Source organism: Centruroides vittatus, unplaced genomic scaffold, assembly GCF_030686945.1.
Source record: "Centruroides vittatus isolate TY-2023 unplaced genomic scaffold, ASM3068694v2 contig_1159, whole genome shotgun sequence".
Lineage (NCBI taxonomy): Eukaryota > Metazoa > Arthropoda > Arachnida > Scorpiones > Buthidae > Centruroides > Centruroides vittatus.
Window position 1 is genome coordinate 403,140 of NW_027120745.1, and position 13,578 is coordinate 416,717.

Sequence of the window (13,578 nt, forward strand, 5' to 3'; positions counted from 1 at the left end):
TAACTAGCATGACTATTGCTAACAGAAAAAGTATGATGTACAGGGGAAAAACACTACTACACCCTACGCAGGCAAATGCTGTGCACTACCTGTCATAGTAATGGGGCATCTATTTTGCACTGTACCATTGTCGTAGTAATTAAGTGAATATGATATAAATTTTTGAAAATATATCCTTTTTGTAAGAATTATATTTAGTTAATTAAATTCGTTATTTGTTAAATTTTTTCCAATAGACAGTGCTACATGTAAAGACAGCAATCAAACATAGACAGAATTTAATCTATATGTAAAACCCAATCGATAATTTGAGGTGGAATGTACGACATTGATCTAAGTTAGAAGTATGAACATAAATGCCAAGTTTTGTCAAATGGACTAGGTGTGTATAACAAACAAACATCATAAATGAAGATGTTAGGTTTATACACATTTAAAAAATATATTGAACATTCCACAATCTACGAAGTGTTTATTTACAATAAGTGCCAACTTAGAAAAAGAGTGTCTAGATCCTTACTGGATATGTCCAAAATTTGTCAAAAAAAGACTTTAAATGTAATTTTACTTCATTAAAACAAAAACATTATGTTAAAAAATTATACAAATAAACTAAATGGTTATAGTATTAAAAACCACATCTATAATCATGCACTAAAAATGATTATTATTAAAAAATAAGTATGTACAGTACATAAAACTAATGACTAATTGAATATTGAATAAATGACTGAATAATGAATTAAAGAATTCAGGTGTTAGTTTTGCTTTAATGATTAATGGGTGCTGCTATTTATGAAATCTATGGCTTTTCTGTATTAAAAACACAGTACAACTTATTCAAAATGAATAACAAAAATTTGGCTATTTCAGAAAAATTATATTTAAGAGAAAAATTCTCTTATATGACTGAAAACAAAATTTAACACCACAAAATGTTTAATATTAAACATTTATTTTTAATTTAGTAATATGTTTCAGAAAATATTTTATTTTAGTCAAATTTATAATTTAAATGCTACAGAAAGTAAAAATTAATATGAGACAATATAAGTCTTCAAAGTTTATTATTAATTTAACAATCAATGTTCTACTGTCGATTTAATTCTATAATGTGGATAAAGTTAGGTTTTCTATTTATTTTTCCGTTATATTACACTTAAGCCTGACAAGTCAACAAAAATACTTTATCTTTATGAACCAATAAGTATGTCATGAATCACACTGCACAAGCTGTAAAGTGTAAAAACTGATTCTAATACTGTCTGAGTTACATATAACTCACAAACAGAAAAAAAAATTAAAAAAACAAATTTTTCATTAAATTAGAAAGGATTGTTATTTTATTTTTTGTAATAAAAACACACCAGTCCTCAAGGAAAAACTTTCTAATGTAAGGTATAGTATGATAGTAACAGCAATATATTTACAAGTGCTTATTGTTTATTGCAGGGGTCATATCACAGAACCAGTCAAACAGATGTATATCAGACGCAAGCTATATGCATTATTATTCAGTAAATCAAAAACATACTGTAATAATAATAATAATAATAATAATAAACTAATAGAAGGCCCTTTTGTTGCCAGATCTTTATGACTTTTAAATGGATGCGGGGATTAAAACAAAAATTCAAACAAGATGTCAAACATTAATTTTTATAAAAGAAATCAATATCGTGGGCTGGATATTAAGCCTTAATGAGCCGTATCCAGCCCAACAGTTTGAGACCCAATTTAATGTAATAAAATATGCATAAAGCACAAAAAAATTAAGAAAAAGAATAAGGTTGCAGACCAGACAACTTTTCAAATACAGTTAGTACTCCAAATAAAATTTTGGTTGCCTGGGACAACTAAACAACTGTTAATTTTCAACAATGCAAATGATTATTTTATCCTAAAAATAATGATTATGATCTATCATTTGCAGGCTTCAAATGTAAATCAGATTATTAACATTTTTAATGTGCAGAGCTATATAAAAAAACTGTATTAGTCTTGATAATATCCATAGATATTTACATATCATTTAGCAAAACAATGTTATTGATAAATATCGATAATTTTATGACAATGTATCAAATAATGAAATAAAAAAGTAGTATAAAAAAACTTTTATTTGGAGATAATTTTAGTATCTCCAAATGAATCCTGATAGAAAACAAATAATAATATTTTATTTCTCAAAAATAATAAATAAGAAATTTAGTTACAAAATTTACAAAATGTTTACTTACAGATCCAGACACAATAAGATTTGATTGAGGATTGAAGTTACAACAAAATACATAATTGCTATGACCTTTCAGTGTTTTCAAACATCTTGCCTATAAAAATAATAATTCACACTGTAGTTTAATAAATATTATTTTTAACAAACTTCTAAAAGTGTACTTACTGAACTGACTTCCCATATTTTTAAAGTTTTGTCATCTGAAGCACTGACCAACAACCTGCTATCACTTGACCATGCAACATCAGATATACCCTATAAAATAAATTAACATTCAGATATTAATTTATCATTTTAAATAATTTTATTTAATATGATAAAACCAAACTTAAAAATTAATCTTTCAGTAATAATTGAAGAAAAACCTTTTTAATCTAAGCAATAAAAAAAATTTTCAATTATTTCAATATTTCTAAAAAGATATATTTTTACAAATCAACTTTTCTTAATCTTAAACTACTTGTTCATGATTACAACCCTCATTTTATACAGTTTTGGTTTAACAGTGAAAAAAATACACACTTCATTTTACATGACAGTGCATTATTTTAAAATCATCTTCAGTATTTTAATTTTATCAATGAATATTTAATAATTACAATATCATAATAATTAACATAGCCTAATCACATCACTGTTACTTTCAACCGAGAAAAGATTCTCCGTTTTGTATTACGTTACTTTTTTATGGTTACAGTGAACCTAAAAATATACACTGTGTGTGGCATTAACAGTTTATTTCACTAGCACGATTTCAATAAACTTATGTTCTTCATCTTCAGGTGAATGAAATTACAAATAAAAAGTACATTCTATTTTTAAATTTCATTTGCCTTATGACGATAAGTTTATTTTCACTAGTGCTTTCAACAAACTGTTAACGCTGCACTCGCAGTATATTTTCTTTGTTTTTGTGTGATATTTGGGTGAGGTTAAAGTTATATCGTGTTCACTGTAACCATTGAACTTACCTGTTAAATTAAATAGACTGTCTTGTATTAATAAAATTTATCAATCAACATATGTGGTAAAAAAGCTGATCTCAGAAGTTATTAATGGAGTAATGGAAAATTTTTTAATAAAAAGAAATGAACCAAGGAAGCAAGCTCTCATGCTATTCATCTCAATGTAAAATGGAGATTAATATTTATATGGATTTCAATTTTAAATACAACCAATCTACCATGTAAGTCAAGGGTGTGTATTTCATAATACAAAGTTTTTTATAGTAAAAATATTGCATACATAAAATATTGTTTCAACACATGATAATTCTTTTTTGTTTCTATATTTATTAATAATTGTTTAATTCAAAAAATTACTACTGCTTTCACTGAAAATAAAACATATTTGAAGTAGATATTTAAAAAAATTGCACTCTTTTTTAATATTCCTTTGTGAATCCTGATTTGTCAGTTTTACTTCCAGATGATGTTCTTTTACTAACCCCTCTCTGTACAGACTTGGAACTGGACAAAATCACAAGCACAGATAGATAAAAATTATTACTTTAACCCTAAACTGATTCCAAAATGTTTAATGTGTTAATTGATATTTGAAAATTCAAATATCAATTATCATAGTTTTTGCTTTGTAAGATGCACTTTTTTTGTACGTAATATTTATAGGGCCCATCATAATTTTCAGATAAGCCAAATGCATCTTATACTGTAAAAAAATTTTTTAGGAGGGGGGAAAAAAATATATCAATGTAAAAGATATGATGAATACAATACAATGGTGCATCTTATAAGGTTAAAAATACAGCAAATATGGCAATTAGACCACTTATTTCTTTAAGTTGATTTTTATTTGTTTTAAGAATAGTAAGAATAGATCTTATTTAAAATCATTTATCCATATGACAATTGTAAAAGCAAGATATTTGTTGCCTATTTCAGGAATATGAAAAGATTTTGTTGTAACGTTAATAATCAACTATATAATAATTAGCAGATTTGTGTACCCTGGATTAGCCAATTCTTTTGTTTTTCTGCACTTGAAATATATAAATAATATATATATTTATTATTATTCTGCGACTCAGGTACAACACACTCCAGGCAGAAAACATATGCTACAATTTTAAAAAATATTGTTGACATATAAATGAAATCAGAGTAACAGTTAATAAATCCTTTAAAAAAAAAAAAAAAATGACAATTTTTAATTGTCTACTCACAATTTCTGTGATTTCTGTAAATAAAAATAAAAAGATCCAAAGTAGTTAATTATATTGCCTTGCAAATTAAAAGATAATTTTATAAATTTCCTGGGATTTCTGAAGAGAATGGTTACAGACCATAAAATGCATTTCCACTATAATATTTATCATTTCCAAATGTAAATATTTATGTAAATGATTCTTCCATGTGCAGTTAACTGCTTTGTGATGACCCCCACACACACAAAATCTGTAATGCTTATTCTGTACACTGCAGAAGGATTTCACACATTTTTGAAGAAACTTTCAAATAGAACATCTTTTACATGACAGTTTAATGCAGACAGCACTTAGTAGACTCAAAGCAGAATAGTCACAAGCACTAGTAGCAAATTGGCTTAATGTTAGCTCATCCATAGTTCATAGGCTTTAGCATCACTTCCCAGAGACTTATAATGTTTCCAAACCTTCAAGGAGTCATCTCAAGCTACAACAGCAAATAAAGACTAATATCTGTGCCTAGCCATTCTACAACAATGCCAGATTACATTCCCTTAATCATATGCAGAAGGTTTCATAAAATGTCCTTTTCAACCTTGCAAACCTGTACATTGAACATCCTTCTCAGCACAGGATAGTATGATTAAACTTGTCAAGAGAACAAGTTAACTGAACTGAGGATCAATGATGCACTGTATTCTACAGACAAGTCCAAATTTGCTTTGAGACATGACATTAGATGTAGTGATTTGAATAGTAGTAGTATTTAGTACAAGGTGCCATCTTTCAAACATAATTGGGATTGGCTCTTACAGAGAAGACAGAACTATGGTATAGGCAGAAGTATCCTCAAGCAGTCATACTGATCTCTATGTGGTTTCGGCAGGTTGTATAACAACTTGGAGGTACAAGGACAAGATCTTCACAGACCAATTGTCTGACCACATGCCTATATAGCAGGCAAAAGTTTCATTTTATAGGACAAGACAACTCCATAGAGCCTAGTACTTGGAAGAAAATGTGTTAACCCAGCGTTTTCCAATCTGTGGAGTGAGAGAGTATTGCAAGGAGGATGCACAACTTTTACCAAATTATCATTTTTTAATACAAAGTCATATCAATGTTGAAAAAATGAGTCAGCAAAACAGTTATGCCTAATTCTCATCCCTCATCCGAACAACTCGTGTATGACTGCTAAAAATCCATCCACACTCTTGCTGAAACGTCTCAACAAGAGTTGAGCCCCAGCAAACAATATGAGTTACTTTATTTAGTAAGGTATATTTTTTGTAAGCCATTAAATAAATTATAAGGACATTATTTATAAAATTAAATTGTTACAAAAATTGAGGAATGCAACAATTATTTTTTGGAAAAAGAGGGGCAGAGATACAGAAAGTTTGGAAACCATTGCATTAATATTTTATGGAGAATTGATGGAGATAATGAAAGATACTGATGGAAGTGTTAACAACAATTATATATAGATCTGCCAGCATCTTTGTCTTCTGTATCCACTCAGCATGTAAACAAGATGATTTATCACATTGTCCTGTAAAAAAGTGACAAAAGTACAATTAAGAGGTTACTAACATGACAAAAAATTTTTTTTGAGTAACTGTACTGTGTAAAAAAATTGTCATAGATTCAAGACAGCAGCCTGTAATCTGCACTATCAAATTTGAAAGGCTTTTTAGCACAGTCCAGATTTTATGTACTGTAATTTCCTGCACATACATACAATAAAAAACTTTAAAATATTAATTGAAACGTAAATAATTATACATTTTATGACATCACACTTCCATAAATAATACAAAAAAAGAAAAAAAATCCATAATTCAAGTAAAGGAAGATATCTATTAAAATATTTCCTTTTTAATTTTCCGAATATTCTGATGAAAATTTTAAACCATTTTTTTTATTAATTTTACTTATTAACTAAATATAATTGTTTATTATATTACTACCACTACATAAAAAGAATTTGAAACAAAAAATTTCTTTCATTATTTTACTTAAATTATTTATGTTTTTTATAAATTTCAGTTAATAATATTTTAAGTTATCTTTGTGTTCACATTTACTGAGTTATTCAAATAATCAACATGCAAAATGCACATTGAATAATTTTAAATAACACATGTTAATAATAATTTTAATTCTTGTTACTATTCATTCATCTTTGATGCATTAATTAAGTAAATAACAAAACAGCAGAATGATTCAATATAAATTTAAAAAATTGTATGGAAATAAAACCTTCAAAACAAAATGTGTAAAAAAACTTCTAATTAATAAAATCCAGTAAAAAATTACTTAACCAGTCTGGACAGTTGTCATATGGACAGGAAGATTTATCATCATCTGTCCATATCATATATATATATAACTGTCACATATTTTTTGTGGAATTTTTAAAATAATTGTCATCCAGGCTGGTTACCTACTTTTTTACTAGTTTTTATTAATTAATATACATATGTATGATTTAGCCATCTCTGAAAGACATTTTATCGTACATGTTTTACATATTGAGATAAATAAGAGCCTGCAATTAAAGGTTGACTCTTCTGTAAGACTTTTGTTCCCAAAGAATCAGAATCATATAAGAAGAAAGATTAACATTTTACGATTTTGACAGTTAATTTTAATTAAATTTAATTGTTCACAATAACTTAAAGTTTAATTTTTTGATTTTAAATCAAAAAATAAGGTTACATCATATGTAATAGAAATAAACACACAAATTATCTATATTTATACATTGCTCATGCACACATATATAAAAATTATTATTATTATGTATATAAATTGCTGATTTTATATAAAATCAATATCAACAAAATCAACAATTAACCCAACTAATAAATCAAAAATAAACTTAGTTCAATCAAGAAATGTAACATATCGGTATAAAAAGAAAAGTCTTGTTCTAATTCACACCATAAGTTGCCTTGGTATGGCCTGTATGAATGGACATTCTGCTGATTACAATGTGTACTATAAAACTTGTGATCTGTTATTTTTAAATTAGAACTTGAGTCAGACTGCCATGTTATATATATATACTGGACCAATGTTCATCACCTCCCAGATTTGATCACAGTGGTAGAGTGATTTTGAACTGCTTTTGTTATCCAACCAGTGATATAAATTCCTGGGCCAAAATTTGATAACAGACTTGACACTGCTTAGTACCCAAAGAATGGAAAGAATTTTAGAAAATCCTGTAAATACTGCAGGCCATGTCAAATTTTAAATGACTCAATTTCATCTCAATTTCAAAATTATAAATAAACGTTACTATTACATTATTTTAACAATCATTTATTAAAAGCTCTTGGCAAATTATCTTTACTTTAAAATTACAATCTAATAATATAAGCCATCGATCACATATCAGTTTATCTGTAACAGTATGCCTAGAACGGCCACTAGGGGCACCACTAGCTATTATTTAAATTAACAATAAATTCAGTTTTTTGCATAACAATATTAAAATAATAATAAATGCGGATTTTTGCATTTTTGACTGCATTTTAGTAGGGTATGCCACGAGAATGCACATTAAGAAAAGATTTTTAAAAATTCCTCCCCCGGGAGAGAGGGTTAAGGATTGCCCTGAAGAACTCTGCTTCTACTGTACTATTTTAGATGCAGTTTGTGTTTTTGACTGTGTTTTAGTAGGATACATCATGAGAAATTTAGTATATTATTATTTTTATTTGTATTATGAATTTATTATTTATACCACAGAATAACACCACTGCTGCTAGAATGCCCACTAGGAGGCATCCCGGGCTACCAGTTACTATATAATGATTGCAAAATTGAGGATTTTGAAATATTACAATGTAATCTCAACACCAACATGTTTTTGCTGTGATAGTATTGAGGTGTCAGTGTTGAGATAATATGATTACAATTAAAGCGTGGAGGTTTTTCGGTGAATGATCTAAACCTAATCAGAGAACAAGTATGTACTGATCAAACAATGACTATTTTATCCTAAACAAAAAAACAAGACTTGTTTTAGAGGAATCATGATTCAGTGACAAGGTTAATAAGAGAAACCAATTCTGCTTTTACATTTTATAAGGATTTTTATACAAACAGTTAACAATTTACTTTAATGTGTGGTTTACATAATTCCCAATAAAATCACTTTCATTTCAAATAAAAGAATTTCTAATTCAGTTTCATTTCCATTCAAGCAAAAAATAGTTGTGTCTGTTAAGCATGCATTTTCATACACTGATGATAATGGTTTAAAAACTAAAAAATTAAAACATAGCAAATATTGCTAAACAATAACAATTTATTGAAACATTAACAATTTTTCTTCATTTGTTGAATAATGCTATAATTTCTTCTTAAAAAAAAGTTTAATTCCTAACAGACAAACTATTACGAAAACCTCATCATTGACCTATAATGACCGCTTTTAAGAAAAGTAGTTTTTGCATTGACCCATTATGTACACAGTACTGTGTGTGTGTGTGTGTGTGTGTGTGTGTGTGTGTGTGTGTGTTGTGTGTGTGTGTGTGTGTGTGTGTGTGTATTTATTAAAAATTATATATTTTTATACTTGAAACATTTTGAGAAAGAATTTTTTAAACTTGTAAATGACTGGATTTATTAAATAATATTAAAATACTCTATTGTATATGTCTGTATGATATGTACATAATTTGCTCATAGACACTTTTTCAAACTTTCATTGACCCCATTGGGAAATCAACCTATACAAAAATGCATATAAATTGGAAGAAAGGTTTAAAAATGATTTTGATATGTGGTCTACATACATAGATGTACTTATGTATGAAATTAAAATTATGTGAAATTTGCATCTTTAAAAATATTTAATGTGTACAAAAACCAACCATTCAATTATTCAGATATGAACATCAATACATAAAATAGAAGGATTTTAGTTTTACTTACCGTCTCTTTCCACAATTTTATTAGAATTCATTTTTACAAAACAAAACAGAACATTCAAAATAAATTACATAATATTGGGTTGGCCAATAAATTCATACAGTTTTTTGCTGATAGCTAGTTAAAGTTAGCTCTGAAAAGCAATTATTAGTAGTTTTAACATTGAAAAAACATTTGTTTCACAACTGATATTTCACTGACACTTGTCAAAAATAAAGCCTGATGATTAGTTGTTTTGTGTGTTTGTCAGTATTCCAAAGATGAGTGAACAAAAACGTGCATTATTGACACATTATGTTTTTTATTTTAAGTCAAAAACACAGTGCAAACCTGCAGAAAAATGCAATGTGTATGGTAAGGATGCCATGAAAGAACGTGTGTGCCATAAGTGATTTGCAAGATTTCATTCAAGATGCACCACAATCAGGTTAGCCAGTTGAGATCGACGGTGATCAAATAAAAGAATTAGTCGGCAGTAATCCACACTATATGATGCGAGAGATATGATTATTTCAATATTTGAAAAATATCTGCAGTGTGTGGAAAATCATCTGCACCAACTTGGATACACCCAGCAAGCCTGATGTTTGGATTCCACACAAACTTAGTGAAGATAATCACACCACTCACATTTCCATCTGCAATTTGCTCAAAAAGACATGAGGAAAGTGATCCATTTCTGCAGCAAATAGTGATGAGGGATGAAAAGTGGATTATTTACATCAACATCAATCACAAAAGATCATCAAGAAACACAGCAAACTGCCACAAACCACTTCAAAAGCTGTACTTCATCAAAGCAATGTCATGCTCTCGATTTGGAGGGACTGGAAAGGTGTTTTGTTTTATGAACTGCTTCCAAAAAAACAAAACCATCAATTCCAACTTATAGTGTGACCAGCTGGACAAATTAAATGCAGCAATTCAGGAAAAGCATCCAGAATTGGTGAATTGCAAAGGTGTCATCTTCCACCGTGATAACTGCCCACATATTGTAAACCTGGCAAAAATTGTTGGGAGCTTAGATGGGATTAGCTCAGCCTCCATATTCACCTAATCCTGTCCCTTCTGATTACCACTTGTTTCGCTCCCTTCAAATTTTTTAAAAACAAACAGTTCTTTGTTTCTAATGACATAAAACAGTACATGAAACAGTTTTCATCCCCCTCAAAAAAAAGACGACAAAAAGGTACTCAATAAAAATAGTGAATATATTATTGAATAAAATTATTTTCTAAAGAAAAATGACTTATTTTCACCAAAAAAAACCACACGAACTGGCCACCCTATAGTTCATTATGGGTATTACTTATTAATCTTAAAACTCACTAAGAATAATCTTGTATCACAAAATTCAATGTAAACTAAATAATGGCAATAAAATACTGATAATGCCTCAAACAGAAACACATAATGAGAGCAGAGTAACCCTCTACTTGCACTTTTATTTTACTAGTGGAACTAACTTTTCACAAATTTCACCTCAAAGTAATTTGTAATACCAGGATTTGGATATTGCAATTGGTGCTAAAGAACATTTTTTTTTTTTTTTGGAAACCAAGTTTGGATTAAAAAATTATGAGAAGCATTGCTGGCTTCATTAAAATTATATTTATAAAAGAATCATCTCAACAGAAATGTTATAAAAGAAGAAAAATGTTTAAAGATGAATATCTTACCAGTTTATGTCCAGAAATAGTTTTTTCAAATTTTCCATCATAGGCACCCCATATCTTGATTAATTTGTCAGCCGCTGAAATACAAAATATATACAATATAAATAACATTGAATTTTAAGCAAGAAGAAAATTGTTAACGAAACTTTTTAACCTTTTAATACTCCTTTTGTTGAGTCAAGTGTTGAACAGAATTCTTTTCTCACTCTATTGCTTGATACACAGATTGGACAGAGGATTTATCAAGGCAAACAGAGGATTAATTGTGGTTTCTGTTCATTGAAAAAAATTTTGAACTGAAAATACATGGCTATCTTAAGGTCGATTACGATAATTTTTTGCAGATTACATTTCCTATTATAATCCTCATTTATTTACACAGTGAAATTTGTTTTATTCTGTAATCTTTATAACAGAACTTTAATAAATCGAAAGATCTTAAACTAAAAACAACTAACGTATGAATTCGGGACTACAATTAAACTGTACTGTTCTAAAATTTCTGTAGGAAGAAAAAAGATCTATGTACATGCTTTCAAAAATTTGTAGTTTTATAAAAATAATCACATGAAAAAAAATTTTATGATAAAAATTCTAAAGTCACATCCAATGAAAAACTGTTGTCATCAATAAAACAATTAGAAAAGTACAAATAATTATCAGTTTTTAGATATCTAAAAAAGTAGTTCATGTAACATTTTTATGATTTTTATATTTATCTGCAATCTGATAAACAAACAAAAAAGATGCAAACCATCAACAAAGTGTCAAATTAAAAAAATACGTTAAAAATTGGCAGTGAAAACTTTCAAAATCAAGTTAAGATTATATGTATGCATATGTAAAATTAAGGATTAAGTTTTATATATATAGAAACCATTTAAAAAAGTTTAAAGTACTGTACATAAGATTTCTTAAGTATTTCAGAAATGAAAATATCAGCATGGATCAACCCTAAAATCTATCAAGATATGTTCAAGCAATAATCTCAAGTATATTTGCTTAAATTTGAGACAAGAATTTCATATATTTACAAACACATTATTGTTATAGATAGAAAAGAAGTTATAAACATGCAAAGGGAAGAATCTTCATACAAATGATAGTAGCATCATAAATAAGATAACTGGAAAGATTTGAATACAAAATGGGAGATTGGTGAAGAAGAAAAATAAAAATAATTACACTTTACTACATTGTTACATTAAAAGCCCATTTTTATATTTATTATTATTATTTCACTATGCCAATTACAAATTACTGCAAATTATATAGTATATTAATAAGAATATATATTTTATATCGTTAAAGAATCATTTTTGTTTTTACTAACATAATTCTTGGATGTGCTGTACTTCTTTGTTAAAATTTGTTTTAATTTTAATCAGCCAACTTAAGAAAATTTTAAAATTCTAAACAATCCATTTTTATACTAACATTTTGGACAACTGATGACTAGCTTAGTATTGATTGTTGAATGTTTTCTACAACCCATAATTCTATTAACAAGTAAACATCTTTTTCCAATGCTATACTTGTTCAAGAAAGCGTATATTCAAAACATGTTATATATGGTGATATAAAAACGTAACTTATATACCGAATGTCACAAGATTACATTAATTTTTATAGTAAAATCATTTACATATGTAAAAAATTATTATTAGGTTTAATCCAAATTAATTCAACTAAATGTGGTGTATTCAAATACAAGAATTGAAAATTATTTGACTGCAAAAAGTTCTTATTCCCACAAATTCATGCTAAATATTCAAACACTGCTTGGATATGATCCTTATCAGCTCACACGATAGCAAACAAGCCAATTTAATTACCAACAACCAGACTCATTCTGCCATCAGAAATTCTAACTAATACAGAGATCAAGTAATTGTGATCTAGCTTTGAGGAATTTTAATACTTTGTGTACTTCAATTCTTCCAACAACATTTTAATATACTTATTCTCAAATGCTTGGTTCTACTTAATTACTAACTATTCCATACAAGACAAATTGGCAGCACTGTATAGGAAACAGAAGCTACAAATTATATTTGTTTCTTATTCTTAAGAATTCAATGCTCAAACAGTATTCCTGAGAGTTCAATTCTTAAAAGTATTTGATCCTGTCCCTGATTAATTCTAACAAAGACTAATATTAAAAGACCTGTGTCTATATGTCCCCTTGTCATGTGATCTTTGTTTCTCTGAAAAGTTTGAAATCATTCTCAGAATATAGTTATGCTTTGAAATGACCATTATACCTAGTCTTACTGTACAAAATCCTTGAAGTTTATACAAGCTTGACAAATTACAAGCAAAATGTGTTGTTACAAAAACATTATTCATGTTACTGGTCATAAGCAATTTTGATGATTACGTAAAGTTACTTATAATCAGTAACAAGCTACAAGTATTATAAATCATAGCTTTTTAACTTAACAGGTATCTAAAGAAGTGATTTCACTTATTTGTCTACAAAAATGGAATTTTAAATTTTCCATTTTATCCAGGTTAAGTTCCATTCTTTACAATCAAAAACCCTCTTCCATTTC

The 13,578-nt window shown here is 27.8% G+C and overlaps 1 protein-coding gene across 1 annotated transcript in view; it reads right to left on the bottom strand.

The window, feature by feature from the left end:
* wds (WD repeat-containing protein wds) overlaps nt 1-13,578 on the bottom strand; it is a 67,701-nt gene that overhangs the window by 37,947 nt on the left and 16,176 nt on the right. The window contains exons 4-6 of the mRNA XM_067276371.1: nt 11,027-11,100; nt 2,402-2,491; nt 2,241-2,330 (exon numbers count right to left, since the gene is read on the bottom strand). Coding sequence (XP_067132472.1) covers nt 2,241-2,330; nt 2,402-2,491; nt 11,027-11,100 — 254 coding nt within the window. The remainder of the gene's footprint in view (nt 1-2,240; nt 2,331-2,401; nt 2,492-11,026; nt 11,101-13,578) is intronic.